This window comes from Saccopteryx leptura, chromosome 3 (assembly GCF_036850995.1).
Source record: "Saccopteryx leptura isolate mSacLep1 chromosome 3, mSacLep1_pri_phased_curated, whole genome shotgun sequence".
Lineage (NCBI taxonomy): Eukaryota > Metazoa > Chordata > Mammalia > Chiroptera > Emballonuridae > Saccopteryx > Saccopteryx leptura.
The window spans coordinates 325,635,404-325,652,409 of NC_089505.1; the positions used below are offsets into that span (position 1 = coordinate 325,635,404).

At 42.8% G+C, this 17,006-nt stretch overlaps 1 protein-coding gene across 2 annotated transcripts in view; it reads right to left on the reverse strand.

The window, feature by feature from the left end:
* Positions 1-12,870, reverse strand: part of SPIDR (scaffold protein involved in DNA repair) — a 425,527-nt gene extending 412,657 nt beyond the window's left edge. The window contains exon 1 of one of the 2 annotated variants that reach the window (XM_066379095.1): positions 12,775-12,870. In XM_066379095.1, the coding sequence (XP_066235192.1) occupies positions 12,775-12,807 (33 nt within the window). In that variant the 5' untranslated portion in view covers positions 12,808-12,870. The remainder of the gene's footprint in view (positions 1-12,774) is intronic. The other variant, XM_066379093.1, reaches the window with a different exon arrangement.
* Between the last annotated feature and the right edge of the window lie 4,136 nt (positions 12,871-17,006).

Here is a 17,006-nt window from a genome sequence, read left to right on the forward strand (position 1 = left end):
ACATAATAAAGGCCATATATGACAAACCATCAGCCAATATCATACTTTAAATCAGCGGTTCTCAACCTGTGGGTCGCGATCCCGGCGGGGGTCGAATGACCAAAACACAGGGGTCGCCTACAGCCATCGGAAATACATATTTTATTTAAAAATGAAGGCTTTTCCTGTAAAATCAGGAACAAGACAAGGCTACCCACCTCTCCACTTTTATTCAACATAGTTCTCGAAGCTTTAGCCAGAGCCATCAGGAAAGAGAAAGAAATAAAAGGCCTCCATATCAGGAAAGAAGTTACCACTTTTTGCAGATCATTGATCCTGTATATATAAAATCCCAAAGACTCCACCAAAATACTGTCAGAAACAGTAAACCAATACAGTCAAGGTTCCTGGATACAAAATCAATATACAAAAGTCCACTGCCTTCCTATATACCAATAATGAAACTTCAGAAAATGAATTAAAACAATTCTTTTTACAATTGCGACAACAAAAAAATAATGTACCTAGGAATAAAAACTTAAGAAAATTTGAAGGCCCTATATACTAAAAGGTACAAGACATTATTGAAAAAATTGAAAAAGATACAATGAAATGAAAAAAATATTCCATGTTCATGGGTTGGAATATTTAACATAGTTAAAATGGACATATTATCCAAAGCAATGTATATATTTAATGCAATCGCCAACAAAATACCAATGTTACTTTTTAAAGAAATAGAAATAAAACATCACCAGATTTGTATGCAATCATAAGAGTCCGAATAGCCAAAGCAATCCTGAGGAAAAAAGAATGAAGCCAGAAGTATCATACTACCTGACTTCAAATTATATTACAGAACTTTGATACTCAAAACAGCATGGTATTGGCAGAAAAACAGATATACAGACCAATGGAACAGAATCGAGAGCCCAGAAATATAACCACATATATATAGACAAATAATCTTTGACAAAGAAGCCAAAAACACACAATGGAGAAAAAAGATCCTATTCAAGAAATGGTGCTTGAAAAATTGAAATGCCACATGCTAAAGACTGAATCATGACTACAGTTTGTCCCTCTAAACAGAAATTAATTCAAAATGGATCAAAGACCTAAATATAAGATCAGAAAAAATAAATTACATAAAAGGAAACATAGGTACTAAACTTACGCACCTTGGCCATAGAGAACAATTTATGAATTTGACCCCAAAGGTAAGGGAAATAAAGGCAAAAATGAATGAATGGAACTATATCAAATTAACCCTTTGAGTAGTGAGTTTTTTTCAAGCTCGCAGACCCCCAGGGAGTCAGGTTTTTTTTTTTTTCAAAAAATTAAATTAGTTACAGTTAGTTTTTTAACTTAAAATCATGTTTGTTTGATAACCAACTTATGGAAACAAGAACATACATTTGCCTTTTTTAATTGTTGCCTTACACATTTTTAAAATAAATTGATTGAACTCTGGATGGTCAGCAGGCACGAGGACGTACATGAACGTTCGTACTACTCAAAGGGCTAAAAAGCTTCTGCACAGAAAGAGAAACTAACAACAAAACAAAAAGACAACCAACTAAATGGGAGATGATATTCACAAACAACAGGTCTGACAAGGGGTTAATATCAAAATGTATAAAGAACTCATAAAGTTCAGCAACAAACAAGCAAACAATCCAATTTAAAAATGGGAATGGACCTGAACAGATACTTCTTCCAATAAAACATACAAAAGGCCAATAGATATATGAAAAGATGCCTACCTTCACTAGCTATTAGAGAAATGTAATCAAAACTACAATGAGATAGCACCTCACACCTGTTAGATTCCCTATTATCAACAAGACAGGTAATAAGTTTTGGAGAGATTGTGGAGAAAAGGGAATCCTCATTCACTGCTGGCGGGAATGTAAACTAATACAGCCATTATGAAATCAAGTACTGTGGTACCTCAGAAAATTAAGAACTGAATTATTATATGATCCAGCAACCCCTTTACCAGGTATTTACCTGAAAAAGTAGAAAACATTTGTATGGAAAAACAAATGCACTCCCACGTTCATCACAGCACTGTTCATGGTAGCCAATACATGGAAACATCCATAGGGTCCTTTGATAGAGGACTGGATAAAGAAGATGTGGTACATATATACAATGGAATACTACTCAATCATAAGAAATGACAACATACCCCATTTATATCAACATGAACGGAACCTGAGAACATTATACTAAAACGAAATAAGTAAATCAGAAAAAGCAAAGAACTATGCAATTTCATATATATATTGGTGGGATATAAAACTGAGACTCATTGACACAGATAAAAGTTAAGTGGTTACTAGGCAGAGAGAGGTAAAGAGGGACAAATATACGGTGACACAAAATGATTTACCTTTGGGTGACAGACACACAACACAATCAACAGTTCAAATGCTATGGAAATGTTCACCTGAATCTTATGCACTCTTACTGATCAATGTCACCCCATTAAATTTAATTTCTAAATTAAAAAAAGAAGAAAAGAAAGCTTTAGGCCTAGGATGTGACTACCTACCACAACCCACTTTTAGTTATGAATATTTATATTCAGACCGTCCCATGTGGTTACTTTCAGTCCGTGAGTTTGTAGGCCCACCATGCAGGCCTCTCCCGAGCTTGTCAGGGTTAGTATGTGGCCCCATTTCCTCCACACTGGAAATGTGGAAGCAAATTAGTATAGGATGTATGACACCTTGTTCCTCATCCAAAAAAAAAAAAAGTTCTTTTTTTCTTTTTGTTTCCAAGTGAGAGGATGGGGGATAGAAAGACAGACTCCTGCATGCTCCCTAACCAGGATCTACCGGTGCAACCCCTGTCTGGGGCTGATTCTCTGCCCACCTGGGGCTATGCTCGCAACTGGGCTACTTTTATCACCAGAGGTGGAGGTTCCACAGTGTCATCCTCGGAGCTTGGAGACAACGCACTTGAACCAATCGAGCCATGGTTGCGAGAAAGGAAGAGAGAAAGAGAGAGAGGGAGGGGGAGGGGTTGAGAAGCAGATAGTCACTTCTCCTGTGTGCCCTGACTGGGAATTGAACCTAGGACATTCACATGCCGAGCTGACTCATACAAAAATTGATTTCATTATCACGGTGTTTATTAACTGTTTTCATTATTATTTACACCAGGGGTCTCAAACTCGCGGCCCGCCCACCAATTTTGTGCGGCCCGCAGACTAATAAAACTTCGTGGATTAGTCTGCGGGCCAGTCTGCGGGCCGCACAAAATTGGTGGGCGGGCCGCATGCGGCCCGTGGGCCCAAGTTTGAGACCCCTGATTTACACTGAGTGCTTATGTGCTCAGTACATCATCTCATGCATTCTTATCACCCTGCAAGATAAGTATTACTCCTATTTTATAGACAAAGAAACTACAACTGAGAGATGTTAGGTACATTGCCCTAGTCAGAGAGCTAATAACATGTCAAAATTTCCCCCCATGCATGTTTAATTCCAGAAATAAAAATTCTAGCTACTGATTCTGCATTATCTCACCTTAACAAAAGTTTTTTAGATTTTTTTTGTGTGTGTGTATTTTTCTGAAATTAGAAGCAGGTAGAGGCAGGCAGTCAGATTCTCTCATGTGCCTGACCGGGATCCACCTGGCATGCTCACCAGGGGGTGATGCTCTGCCCATCTGGGGCATTGCTCTATTGCAGCCGGAGCCATTCTAGCACTGGAGGCAGAAGCCATGGAGCCATCCTCAGTGTCCGGGCCAACTTTGCTCCAGTGGAGCCCTGGCTGTGGGAGGGGAAGAGAGAAATAGAGATGAAAGATAGGGGGAAGGGTGGAGAAGCAGATGGGTGCTTCTCCTGTGTGCCCTAACCAGGAATCGAACCCGGGACTTCCACATGCCGGGCCGACACTCTACCGCTGAGCCAACCGGCGAGGAAACAAAAGTTCTTAATAACTGTCATATGCACTTCCACACAAAAGTACCACCAGCTGAGTCTCCCCTGCCATTCTGCACTCTACCCTTTTACCAACTCCTTTACCCACTACCTATCAACAGTGCTACAACAGAAGATCTCAAAATAAGAGCAGCCCCCTTCTTACCCATCCTTGGTCAATGTGGTTAATGCTGGTAAACATTCAATCCTTTTCTACCCCTCTACTCTCACACACATACTTATATACACATACCTACACACAGTTACATAAAAACTTGAGCTCTACATCTCCATTTCCCTTTAAATCTCCATGTCACCACCGTAAGTCATCACATCATCACCAAGATTAAAAATCATCCTTCTTCCCTATAGTCTTAGAGAAAAAAATGTTCCATTTCTCTAAAATTAAACCTTTTCTGTAATCTAATCATTACAGGATAGAAAAGGTCCTTACTTTCTTCATTGGTCTCTTCCCTCCTGCTTCAAAGAAGCAAAGTATTTCCCTTTCTTGAAAAAGAAAACACTTTCATTTGAAAAGCAGCCTGTGTAAAACTCAATTCAAACTGACAGTCGGTAGCCCTATCTATGGCTCTCAGTGGATGCCTAAAACTGTTTTTTGTTTTCCCTATACATAATCTTTTCACTTGAAACACTTTATGGCTTCTCTTTGGCATATCCAAAATGCCAGCTTCACTATTACTCTTGTGCCTTGGGACCACGATTAAGTAAAATAAGGTTTACCTGAATATAAGAACTGTAGTATCATGACAGTTGATAGGCTAACCGAGAAGGCTACTAAGTGATGATGGACAGGTAGCATATACACTACTAATACCCCATATAGGAACAATTCACATCCCGGGCAAGACAGAACAGGGTGAGGCAAGATTTCATCACACTACACAGAATGCGTGTATGATTTAAAACTTATAAACTGTTTATTTCTGGAATTTTCCATTTGCTATTTTTAGACTGCAGTTGACTACAAGGTAGTTTTAACACAGACAAGGAAGGGACTACTGTATATATTGTACTTAATCACTATCTACCATGTCCTTGCCATTATGTAAGAAACACCATAAATAAGTTTTCGTGATGAGGACTCAAAGGATTAAAGAAAGTGTCATCAGAAAAATATAATTACCCTTTATTTCTTTTATTATCTTGCTAAGATACAGTATTTCACTGGGAAAAGAGGGCTGAGAAGAGAAAAGCTAAATCCAGTCTGAGGAGGCAAAAGGAACCGTGAGAGTGAGGGGAGGATCTAGAAATCTCAAAAGCAAAGCAACTGGTAGAGAAAGGAAGTTATTTGTGGTCCCTCCCGGCAATTTAGCAAGGAAAGGGAAAACAGAAAGCAGAAAGAGAAAGTAAGAATCACAGAGTTTAAGGAACAATGAAGGAGCAAAGGCAGGAGGGAGGAAAGAATTAAAATACTCCCAGCCTTTTAACAACTGACAGCCCTAATTTCTTCCTGGGGCTTAAATTTCACTTATCTGTATACTCTAATTCATGTAAGAAGCAACTAATTCTCCCCAGCCTTCCCTTTTTTCACAATCACAGGTTCAACCTCGGAGTTACCACTGATCGTCCTCTATATCTTTCCATTTCAGGCGCCTAAATCTCATCTTACTTGTATAAACTCGCAATTCAGTTCTTTCCCAATAATATTCACAATTCTACCACTTAAGTCCTTAACCATATCAGCTTTCATCTTAAGAATCCGGAAAGATCTACTAACTTGTCCAAAAATGCACATTTAGCTAGTTGAGGAGCTGAGGTCAAACCCAAGTCTTCTGACCAAGTTATTTGCCCATGTTTCTTCATACCTAGAATACTTGTAAAGCTTCTTAACTAGTTCTCCTTTCATTCATACATCAAATACTTATTACATTACCTAATATGTACAAGGGATTATGTCAGGTGCTCTGGGAGATAGGGGTAAAGGCAGAGTCCTTGATCATACAATGTCTACATTATAAGGGAATAAAAACATAGACACAAGTAAACCTAATACAAGACATGAAGTTAGGAAAAAATAATATAAATGAATGCAGAATTAAGTTAATTTACAACTAGGAAGATTAGGGAAAAGAAGGAAATTGAGATGGGCCTTGACAGATGATTAAGGTTTCAATGAGCAGAAATGGGAGAAATGGCATTATTCCAAACCAAGAGCAGGAGCAAATAACAAGAGACAAAAAAGTACAGCAAAAATAGTAGTTTAAGCGTGCGGAGGACCCGGGTTCGATTCCCGGCCAGGGCACACAGGAGAAGCGCCCATTTGCTTCTCCACCCCTCCGCCGTGCTTTCCTCTCTGTCTCTCTCTTCCCCTCCCGCAGCCAAGGCTCCATTGGAGCAAAGATGGCCCGGGCGCTGGGGATGGCTCTGTGGCCTCTGCCTCAGGCGCTAGAGTGGCTCTGGTCGCAACATGGCGACGCCCAGGATGGGCAGAGCATCGCCCCCTGGTGGGCAGAGCATCGCCCCTGGTGGGCGTGCCGGGTGGATCCCGGTCGGGCGCATGCGGGAGTCTGTCTGACTGTCTCTCCCTGTTTCCAGCTTCAGAAAAATGAAAAAGAAAAAAAAAAAAAAAATAGTAGTTTACTTTATCTAGAGCAGGGGTCTCAAACTCAACTCAGCATGTGGGCCGCAGAGCAAGATCACAGCCCTTCGGCGGGCCGCACTAGGTCTACAAAAGGCAACTGTTACGCAACACTTTTCTCACTGCAGTTGAAAACAAAAAAAAATCAGTACAAAATTGTTCGGCGGGCCGCATGCGGCCCGCGAGTTTGAGACCCCTGATCTAGAGGATAAATAATGAATGAAGTTGTAAAGTTAAGGACTACAACACGGCTGCATTATGAAAACTAAATAACAGGCTAGGAGAGCCTGAACAGAAGCAAAATCTGCAGTTGATTATCTGGATATAAATCCTGACTTCTTCACTCAATTGCTTATGTGACCTCGGGGAAAGTACTTAACCTGTCTGCTGTGCCTCAGTTTTCTCATCCATAATATGAGACTAACAATAGTACCAATTTCACAGGATTGGTGAAAGAATTGAACAAGGCAATACATATAAAGCACTTAGCACAGGTAAATCCAAAATAAATTATGTAGCCAATAATAAGCAAAATGACAAGCAGAAGACTAACAATAAAATTAAAGTGGCATCTAATGGAAAGTCATCTCAAAAAATGGGAGCATGCTACCTAGTATCACATAAACATTCTGAGCATGAAGTACTCTGAGCCTGACCTAGGGTGACAGAAATGAAAAAAAAGAAATTCCTAGGGCAAAACTATTGTGTGGCCAGCCTCCAGGATGGCTCCCTGTGATCCCTATCTTTTGGCATTCACATCCTCTATACTCGCCTCTCACACTGTAGCAGGTTGATCTATGTGATGGATAGATTAGGACAGAAATGTCACTTATGAGATTGTTATAAAAAACACCAGGGCCTCTTTCTCAGTTGCTCCCTCACTCTTGCCCTTGGGAGAGCCAGTTGCTACACTGGGACTGCACTATGGAAGTGACAAGGAACTGACACTTGCCAACAAGCGCATAGGTAAGCATGGAAGTAAATCTTCTCGTTTTAGTGACCTATAATTTGACTAAAACTTGTGGGGAACCTGAATTAGAACGATCCAGTTGAGCCATTCCCAGATCCCTACCACACAAAAATTGAATGAGAAAAGAACTTTTGTCTTAAACTACTTCAGTTTAAGACAATCTGACACAGTAATAGATAACTAAGAGAACTACTGAAAATTGTTAAGGTCTTGAAAAACTGATAAAATAAAGATGGCAGAAGTGAGTATCAAGTCAAAATATTAAGCGTTTGATTAGCAGGACATCCATTTCGGAAGACTTCCATCTTGAATAAATATATGGCCAGCTATATGTTTAGGTAGCAGCTAAACAAGAAATTAGGCTATCCCCTCCCACAAACGTCACTCTTTCAGAAAGTCCTGACTAATCTTTTGATAACTAACCATTTGAGTGACCCCACTTATCCCTTCTGGTGCCAGAATTTCCACTCTTGTTTTAAAGTAGCCAATACAGAGTGATCCAAGATAACCCTAGACACCCCACCCTGGGGCCCTAATAAAAGCAGACCCAGCCCTGGCCAGGTAGCTTAGTTGGTAAGAGCATTGTCCTGATACACCAAGGTTGTTGGTTCAATCCCCTGGTCAGGACATATCCAAGAATCAACCAATGAATACATAAATAAGTGGAACAAATCAATGTTTCTCTCTCGCTCGCTCTTTCCCTTTCTCTCTCTCTAAAATCAATCAATAAATAGGCCCTGGCCAGGAGCTTGGTTGGTTAGAGTGTCATCCAACAGGATGAGGTTGCAGGTTCAATCCCCAGTCAAAGCCCATCCAAAAATCAATAAAAAGAAATTAAAAAAAAACAAACAAAAAAACCTTGGCCAGTGGTGCAGTGGATAGAGCGTCGACCTGGGATGCTGAGAACTCAGGTTGGAAACCCCAAGATTGCCTGCTTGAGCATGGAATCATGTGACTCCATGGTCACTGACTTAAACCCTAAGGTGGCTGGCTGGCTTGAGCAAAGGGTTGGTGGCTCAACTGGAGAGCCCCCTCATCCTAAGGTCAGGAAACCTATGAGAACCAACGATCAACTAAAGTGCTGCAACTACGAGTTGATGCTTCTCATCTCCCTCCCTTCCTGTCTATAAGGCCAGGAGCCGCCATCGTGGCCATTCACATGCAGGTTCACATTAGATTCAGAGAGACGGTAATGAAACAATGGAGCCAAGAACTGGTGGGCCATCATCTTTAATCCTAGCTTGCACCTGGTGGGCAAGTAAAAACACACACTGGGCTCCAAAACCCACTCATTCAGTGCTCACAAAGCTACTGACTTTATCCAAGTTTCCTAGAATCAAGGGTTTCTAGCTCACCAGACTTATTCACCTCTGTTCCCCATCTCCTTCCTTCTCCCTGCACAAACTCTGCACAAACTGGCTGTCACTCAACACTCCATATCTTGGCTGCTTCTCCTGGCCTCCTCCACGTGGTCTTTCTCTGCTCTCCTCTCTAATGCTAATCTCAGGAACTGAGAGAGCAAGCTCCCGGTCTGCCCCCCTTTATAGTGTAGAAATCAAACCTTTAATCCAATATACAAAATAGGGAAGTCTCTGATACAAAGTCCACCCCACATCACAAAGGGTGGGAAAGACTTAATCCTAAAACCAAGCCCCAGGCTACAAGGATCCTGCCTGCCCACAGCCAGTCCGCCCATTAATATCGATATAATTACGCCCATTCCAAGCATAAGGGCTACTAATATCATCACCTGGCAGACAGGTTTCCACGTGGGCAGAGCCACCTTTAACAAAGTGAGCATAATATATTTTATCTGCCCAACACCTAGAATCAAGGTTTCTAGCTCACTAGCTTTTTTCATCTCTGTTCCCCATCTCCTTCCTTCTCCTGCACAAACTCTGCACTAACTGGCTTCTCCTTCAGCACTCTGCCATCTTGGCTGCTACTGCTCTCCTCCACGTGGCTTTTCTCTGCTCTCCTCTCTAATGCTAATCTCAGGAACAGAGAGAGAGAGAGAGAGTGCAAGCGCGCTCCCGGTCTGCCCCACTTTATAGTGTGCGAGCGTGCTCCCGGTCTGCCCCACTTTATAGTGTAGAAACCAAAACCTTTAATCCAATATGCAAACAAGGAAGTCTCTGATACAAAGTCACTTATTTGAGGCATAATGGGATTCCTCATGAGAGTGCACCACCCCACATCAAAAAGGGTGGGAAAGGCTTAGTCCTAAAACCAAGCCCTAGGCTACAAGGATCCTGCCTGCCCACAGCCCACCCCAACACACATTAATACAATCACGCGCATCCCGAGCAATCACCTGGGCGACGGGCTTCCACGTGGGCAGCGCCATCTTTAATGAAGATATATTTTATCTGCCCAACAATCCACCCCTATGATCACTTTACTACCCACAATCTACACCACCAGCATCCCCGTGCAAGGAAATTAGGTAGATTACACAAATTACAACAACATGGCCAAATCATACAATTTCAACAATTACAAAGGTACATTTCACCAATCTCTGAGCACTTTGCCAAAAGCGCAAAACGTCCTCGGCCTTCTTTCTAGACATGGGGAAAGCTTCCTGGGTCAGGGAATGGCCTCCAGCTAAGCCGCCCCCCACCCCTATCAGGGTATTTCACATTGTCCAAAATCCGGTAAGTCAATCCAACAAAGGAGCCAGTGCCCACTCTGGTTGTAGTCCAGGAATCAGTCCAAGCACATGGGGCGTCAGTCACCTCCCTCATTCCTGCCGTCCTGGCAGGTCTTACACTGTCCCAAGGAGGAGCACGTGGCAATGGCAGTCAGCATTTCCATCTCTGCTCGGGAGAACATGATGGCATTCACCCCTATGTCCCCAAATTGAGACCTACCAGGGACATAGCAAGTACTCCTTGCTGCTGGGCTCTCATCTTCTGGAGACTGCAGATTGCAACTCCAGCCCGACTCTCCTCATCCTCTGAAGAGGAACTGAAAACACCAGCTCCTTGCTGCCGGGCTCAAGCCCCGGGCTGCCACCGCCTTCTGCTCAGCAGACCTTGAAGCTCTGGCCCCGGCCTCCTGCCACTGCTGGCTCTCCATAATGTCCAAGGCAAGCTGTAACTCACGAACCTCTGATTCCTCCTCTAGTGGCTGCTCCATTTCCAGGTGAATCTCTAAACCTAGTCGGCCTCCTCCTCCAATGCTTCCTCCAGCTCCGGGGTCAGCATCTGTTTCTCCCATGTTTCCTCCAGCTCCTTCCACTGCTCAGTTTGCAGGTCCAGGGCAGCCTCTTCCACAGAGCTCTCAGGTTCCTCACACATGGCTGTAAATGTCTGCCAGCCTACAGTCCCCAAAAGGACAGCCATGGGGAACCATAAAAGCAGCCAGTCCTCTACTCCACTGCTCAGAGGTGGTGGTGGCTCCTTGCCGATCTGTATCAAATCCTGCCACAGACTACGCCAAATGGAAAGCCAGTAACCAGGGCCACCATCACAGCCGCCTGGCCCATGCAGTTCGCTTTGGATTCGGACCGTGGGTAAAGAAACAACAGAGCCAAAAACTGGTGGGCCATCATCTTTAATCCTAGCTTGCACCCAGCGGGCAAGTAAAAACACACACTGGGCTCCAAAACCCACTCATTCAGTGCTCACAAAGCTACTGACTTATCCGAGTTTCCTAGAATCAAAGGTTTTTGGCTCACTAGACTTATTCACCTCTGTTCCCCATCTCCTTCCTTCTCCCTACACAAACTCTGCACAAACTGGCTTTTCCTTCAACACTCTGCCATCTTGGCTGCTTCTCCTGCCATCCTTCACTTGGCCTTTCTCTGCTCTCCTCTCTAATGCTAATCTCAGGAACCCAGAGAGAGCAAGCTCCCGGGTCTGCCCCACTTTATAGTGTAGATTCAAAACCTTTAATCCAATAAGCAAGCAAGGAAGTCTCTGATACAAAGTTATTTATCTGAGGCTTGATGCGATTGCACCACCCCACATCAAAAAGGGTGGGAAAGGCTTAGTCCTAAAACCAAGCCCTGGGCTACAAGGATCCTGCCTGCCCACAGCCCACCCCCAACACACATTAATACAATCACCTAGGCAACGGGCTTCCATGTGGGCAGTTCCATCTTTAACAAAGTGAGCATAATATATTTTATCTGCCCAACAGTAACCAAATAAATAATTTATATAGATTTAACAATTTCATACTATTTTCTTCCCACATGTTAACTATTTCTGAAATCAGGAAGTCTTACAATCGATAATGTCTTACAGTCTTACAATCTATGTTTGATATAGATTTCTTTTACTTCCTAAGACCAAGTTACAAAATTGACTGTGTATGTGACAATTAATAATATTCCAGAAACAAGAAAGATGGTAGTGACAAGGAAGTTGAATCAGTATATGTGGACTATTTTCTCAGGAAGCTTTTTGGCTAAAAGAAGGATTAGTCAAGAAAGCAGGCACTGTATTTAAACATATTTGTAAGCAAGAAACTTAGAAATAGCTTTAAAACAGCACAGGACACATGCCAGAGCAAAAACAATTCACAGGGTAAAAAAGGTGTGCATGTACAATATTTTAAATAGCATTCATGAAATATAGTCTATACACACACTCCGTGACAGGACAATGTAACAGAAGTTGGTGTAACGGACTGGCAGCAGTTAACTTCAGTCTCTGCACCCACTGAAGCAGAAGAGGGAGATTGTTTAAAAGTTTAGGATGGAATGAAAAGAACAGCAACAGATACTGGAGGGAAAAATGACAGCAGTGCCATTACAGTATTCACCGCTGTCTTGGTGTGTACACCGGAGTCAAACAGAAACAAAGAACTACCAAACACCTGAGCGGGCAAAAAATAAAAAAATCACACGCTTGTTCCAGACTCAACTCCATCCAGTGCCTCTCACTTCCGTCACCCCTATGCCTGCGACCCCACATCTTACCCAGGGAAATGGTTCTTCTCTCCACAGCTCCAACAGGCTCCCTGATCTCTATCCACCTCCGACTAGTGGGCACGACTCCCTCAGTTCGCACACTTTGGCAGGAGACTGAGCTCAGGAGCCGTACTCCACGACGAAGGCTCTGTACACGCTCACAGACGGAACCCCCGCGATGGAGCTTTGCCAGAGACCCCCATCAGCATAGACCCACTTTCCACCCTTATCAGGCTGGGGCTAAACACGTGTGCACTGCGCCCCGCCGGACAGGTGGATGGGGTGGAAAACCGAGCAGGACGCGCTGGCCCACGGAGCTCCCGGACGACCGCTGGAGACCGCGCCTCATCGGTTACAGGCTCTCCGCTTACCTTCGGACGGCGACAGTAACCGCCACCAGGCATCTCCGAGAGCGCTGAACTGGCGAGGTCCGCCGCCCTGAAGTCGCATCACATCACCAAGGCGCACCGGAAGGCGCAATTGGCGGGCGATTGGGCGAGGGGCGGGGCTTCTCTGAATGCACCTCCCTCTCGGCTCTGTGCGTCATAGCGCGCGCTGCGATTGGAGGGTACTAAGGAGTGGGGCGAGGCTTCTCTGCCACTCGCGTTTTCTGGGTCCAAGTGGGTTGTGAACCTGAGTGGGCGGGGACACTGCAGACCTATTAGTCCGAACGGGTGCTGTGCTGACAGTTCAGTTTCCTTGATGGGACTCTGGATCCTGCAAAGCAGTCTTTTATCAGGTCACACCGTTGGCCATCGGTGGGGGAATCCTGGGCTGGTAACCTTACCCGAGGGTCAGCCTCCAAGTGTTGTTTTTCACATAAGTTCATATGTGGTCTACTTTGTCAGGCATCAATTGACATTAAATAAAAATAAAATGAAAACTCGATGTAGGCTACGAATTCAATGATGAATACTTAAGGAATGTGTCAAAAAAATTTAAACCCCAAGGCTGCAAGTCTTTAAGAAAGGTTTTATTTATTTTTTATTGACTTTATTGAGGTGACATTAATAAAAATATATTGGTTTCAGGTGTGCAATTCTATAATGCAACATCTGTATATTGTAATGTAATTTCAAGTCTTCCTTCCATCGCCTTTTATCCCCACTTTACCCTCTTTTACCTCCTCCAAGAAAATTTTTAAACCAAAAACGCTAGTCAAAAAGAAAGACATTTTAAAGAACATGAAAGACAATATGTCCGTTGTTTATACATAAGTGGGTAAAGGGGGGAGAAAGACTCAAGTTGTCTGACAGAATTTACATTGGCTATAGGCAAAGGAGGTGGGGAAAGTTAAGCCAGGCCAGCTCTGGTATAGGCACAGAGTTGCAAAAAGAGATCTCCACTCTTGTGAAATGGCTCTGGACAGCGGTCACATGTAAGCAAGAAGGGAAGCTGGTAGAGTTGATGGTGTCTGGCCAAAATAATCTGCAGAAATAGCCACCTGAAAAATAATCCAAAATTTCAACAAACGTGGAAGGAATGTGAGCAGCTTTTCATAAGTTGGCCAGCAGCCATTAACTGCTAATACATAGTTCTGTTTCTCTCTCTCCCTCTCTGGCTGCTGTAATTTAATGTAGAGCATCTCAGAATTCTCCCCTTGTCAAAAACAGAGTTAGTACCCCATCTATGGGGTGGGGGTGGGGTTAGAAATTAAATATCCAGAACAGAAATTCTAAAATTTAATAGACATCAAACCACCCAGAAAATGTGGTATATAACTGGATTTCGGATTCCTTAGGCCTGATGCAGGGCCAGAGAACTATATTTCTGACAAGTTTCCAGATGATATTGTTGCTACTGGTCTGAAAACTCATCTTTACAACTAGGGGCAGCCACCATTACTTAACCGCAAATGAGTAATTAAGTGTCTCAGCACTTTGAGAAGTATATTTAAAATGAGATTCAATGGGAAAAGGAGTTGATACTGAATAGAAACAGAATTAGGTTGCAAAGTCTGAGTAGAAATATTCTGTAATAAAGGTATTTACTGTAAAAAAGCCACACAAACAAAACAAAACAAAAAACTAAAATGATTTAAGCAAGTTGAAAAAGTGTCAACCTGAAGAAGAGAAAGGATTCTTCATAGTATGGCAGAAGTGGAGTTTGGCCTTATGCTTCAAAAGCACGTTTTGTGTCTCTGTAAGAATATTGTTTTATAATTTATCCTTTTTTTGTGAGAAAGGCAGAGAGAGAGAGAGACAGATAGGGACAGACAGACAGGAAGGCAGAGAGATAAGAAGCATCCAGTCTTCGTTGCGGCATCTTAGTTGTACATTGACTGCTTTTTCATATGTGTGTTGACCTGGAGGGATGGGGCTACAGCAGAGCGAGTACCCCTTGCTCAAGCCAGCAACCTTGGGCTAAACCAGCAACCTTGGGCTTCCAGCCAGCGATCTTTGGACTCAAGCCAGCCATGATGGGGTAATGTCTGTGATCGCATGCTCAAGACAGTGACCCTGTGCTCAAGGTAGTGAGCCCGCACTCAAACCCGAAGAGCCCTCGCTCAAGCTGGTGAATTCGGAGTTTTGAACCAGTGTCATCCACATCCCAGTTCAATGCTCTATCCACTGCACTACTGCCTGGTCAGGCCCTAGTCTCTATTCTTCCATCATCTAGTGTTTAATTTCCAGTGCCTAAAGCCACAAATGTCTATTATATAGTAAGATGTCTACTCTGTAATAGAGAAAAAAGTGAAAGAAAAAAGTATTAAGGTAAGGTAAACATTATTGCTAATACTGACAGAATAAGATGAAATAGATTTTAAATCTAGTTTAAGATTTAGAATACTGGGCTTCTGACTGAGACTCCACAAAGAAAAGAGATTTTCCATTTTTGCCTCAATTAGGTTTTAAGACACAACTTGACGACCTTACTGTATCTATACCTTGGCTCTCAATTTTATATCTGTAACTAGACCTCTTCATGGTGCCCAGCTAAAACCCCATGATGGCCTGTCTGTCATCACTATTTAAATTTCAGTGAGGATCTTCAACCCAAATTTTTCTTTTCCCAGAAGAGTTTCTTTTCAGAATTCTCCATATCAGTAGTATTGGTATTTTTCTGAAGTTGGAAACAGGAGGCAGTCAGACAGACTCCCGTGCGCCTGATTGGAATCCACCCAGCATGCCCACCAGGGGACGATGTTCTGCCCATCTGGGGCATTGCTCTGTCACAACCAGAGCCATTCTAGCGCCTGAGGCAGAGGCCACGGAGCCATCCTCAGCGCCCGGGCCAACTTTGCTCCAATGGAGCCTTGGCTGCGGGAGGGGAAGAGAGAGACAGAGAGGGAGGAGAGGGGGAGGGGTGGAGAAACAGATGGGTGCTTCTCCTGTGTGCCCTGGCCGGAAATCAAACCTGGGACTCCTGCATGCCAGGCCGACACTCTACCACTGAGCAAACTGGCCAGGGCCAAGCCCAGGGTTTTGAACTGGCAACCTCAGCATTCCAGGTCAACACTCTATCCACAGTGACACCACAGGCCATGCTTCATAGCATTTTTAATTATAATTTTTTCTTTTCATCTACTATTGTCATCCAATATTATATTAGTTTTAGGTGTATAGCATAATGGTTAGACATTTATATAATTTATGAATGATTTCTCCAATAAGTCTAGTACCTACCTGAAACCATACATAGGTATTTCAATATTATTGAGTATATTCCCTATGTTGTAACTTAAATCCCGTGACAATTCTGTAACTTCCAATTTGTACTTTTTAATTCCTTCACCGTTTTCAGCCAGCCTCTGAATCCCTCCTCAAATCTGGCAACAATCAGTTTGTTCTCTGTATTAATGATTTTGTTTTTTATTGTTGTTGTTGTTTGTTCATTTATTTTGTTTTTTAGATTTTACATATAAAGAAAAATCATATAGTATTTGTCTCTCTCTGGCTGACTTACTTGGTTACTGAACACGGTTTTGGCTGCCTGTTGTGTCAAAAGTCAATACTTGTGAGACAAGCACCCGTGAAAAGGAAAGAGGTTTATTCAGGTGGCAGCAACCCTGATGGCCAGCGACCTAGGATGGCTGGCTTCTGTCCTAAAACTCATTTTATCATCTCTGATCAAACTGATGGCTTTTATAAGGAGAGAGAGGGAAGTGGGGACACATAAGCAGTGTTCTTGCTGGTGCAACAAAGGTCTTGGTGTAAGCATGTTGAATCTTTCTGCACCAGCCAAATTGCTTGTGTTCAGTCAGCTCCTTTCTGGACAAGAACTGGAACTGCTGGTCCCTACTATGCACTAAACAGAAGCTAAAATAGAGGTTGTTAGCAAAAAAAATTTTGTTCTTTTTTTTATTCCAACAGACTGGTGAGTTTGTTAGTACATTCAATTCTGGTTAGTATATATTGTATAAAAATTATATGTTTTTCATTTTCTGTTACAATTTCACTCAGCATAATACCATCTGGACTTTTCCATGTTGACAGTATATTAAGATTTTTCTTTTTCTCCACATCCTTCCCAGCATTTATCTCTTGTGTTTTTGATGATAACCATTCTGACAGGTGTGAAGTGCTATCTTTTTGTGGTTTTGATTTGAGTTTTCATAGTGATTGTGATTGAGCACCTTTTCATGTACCTGTTAGCCATTCCT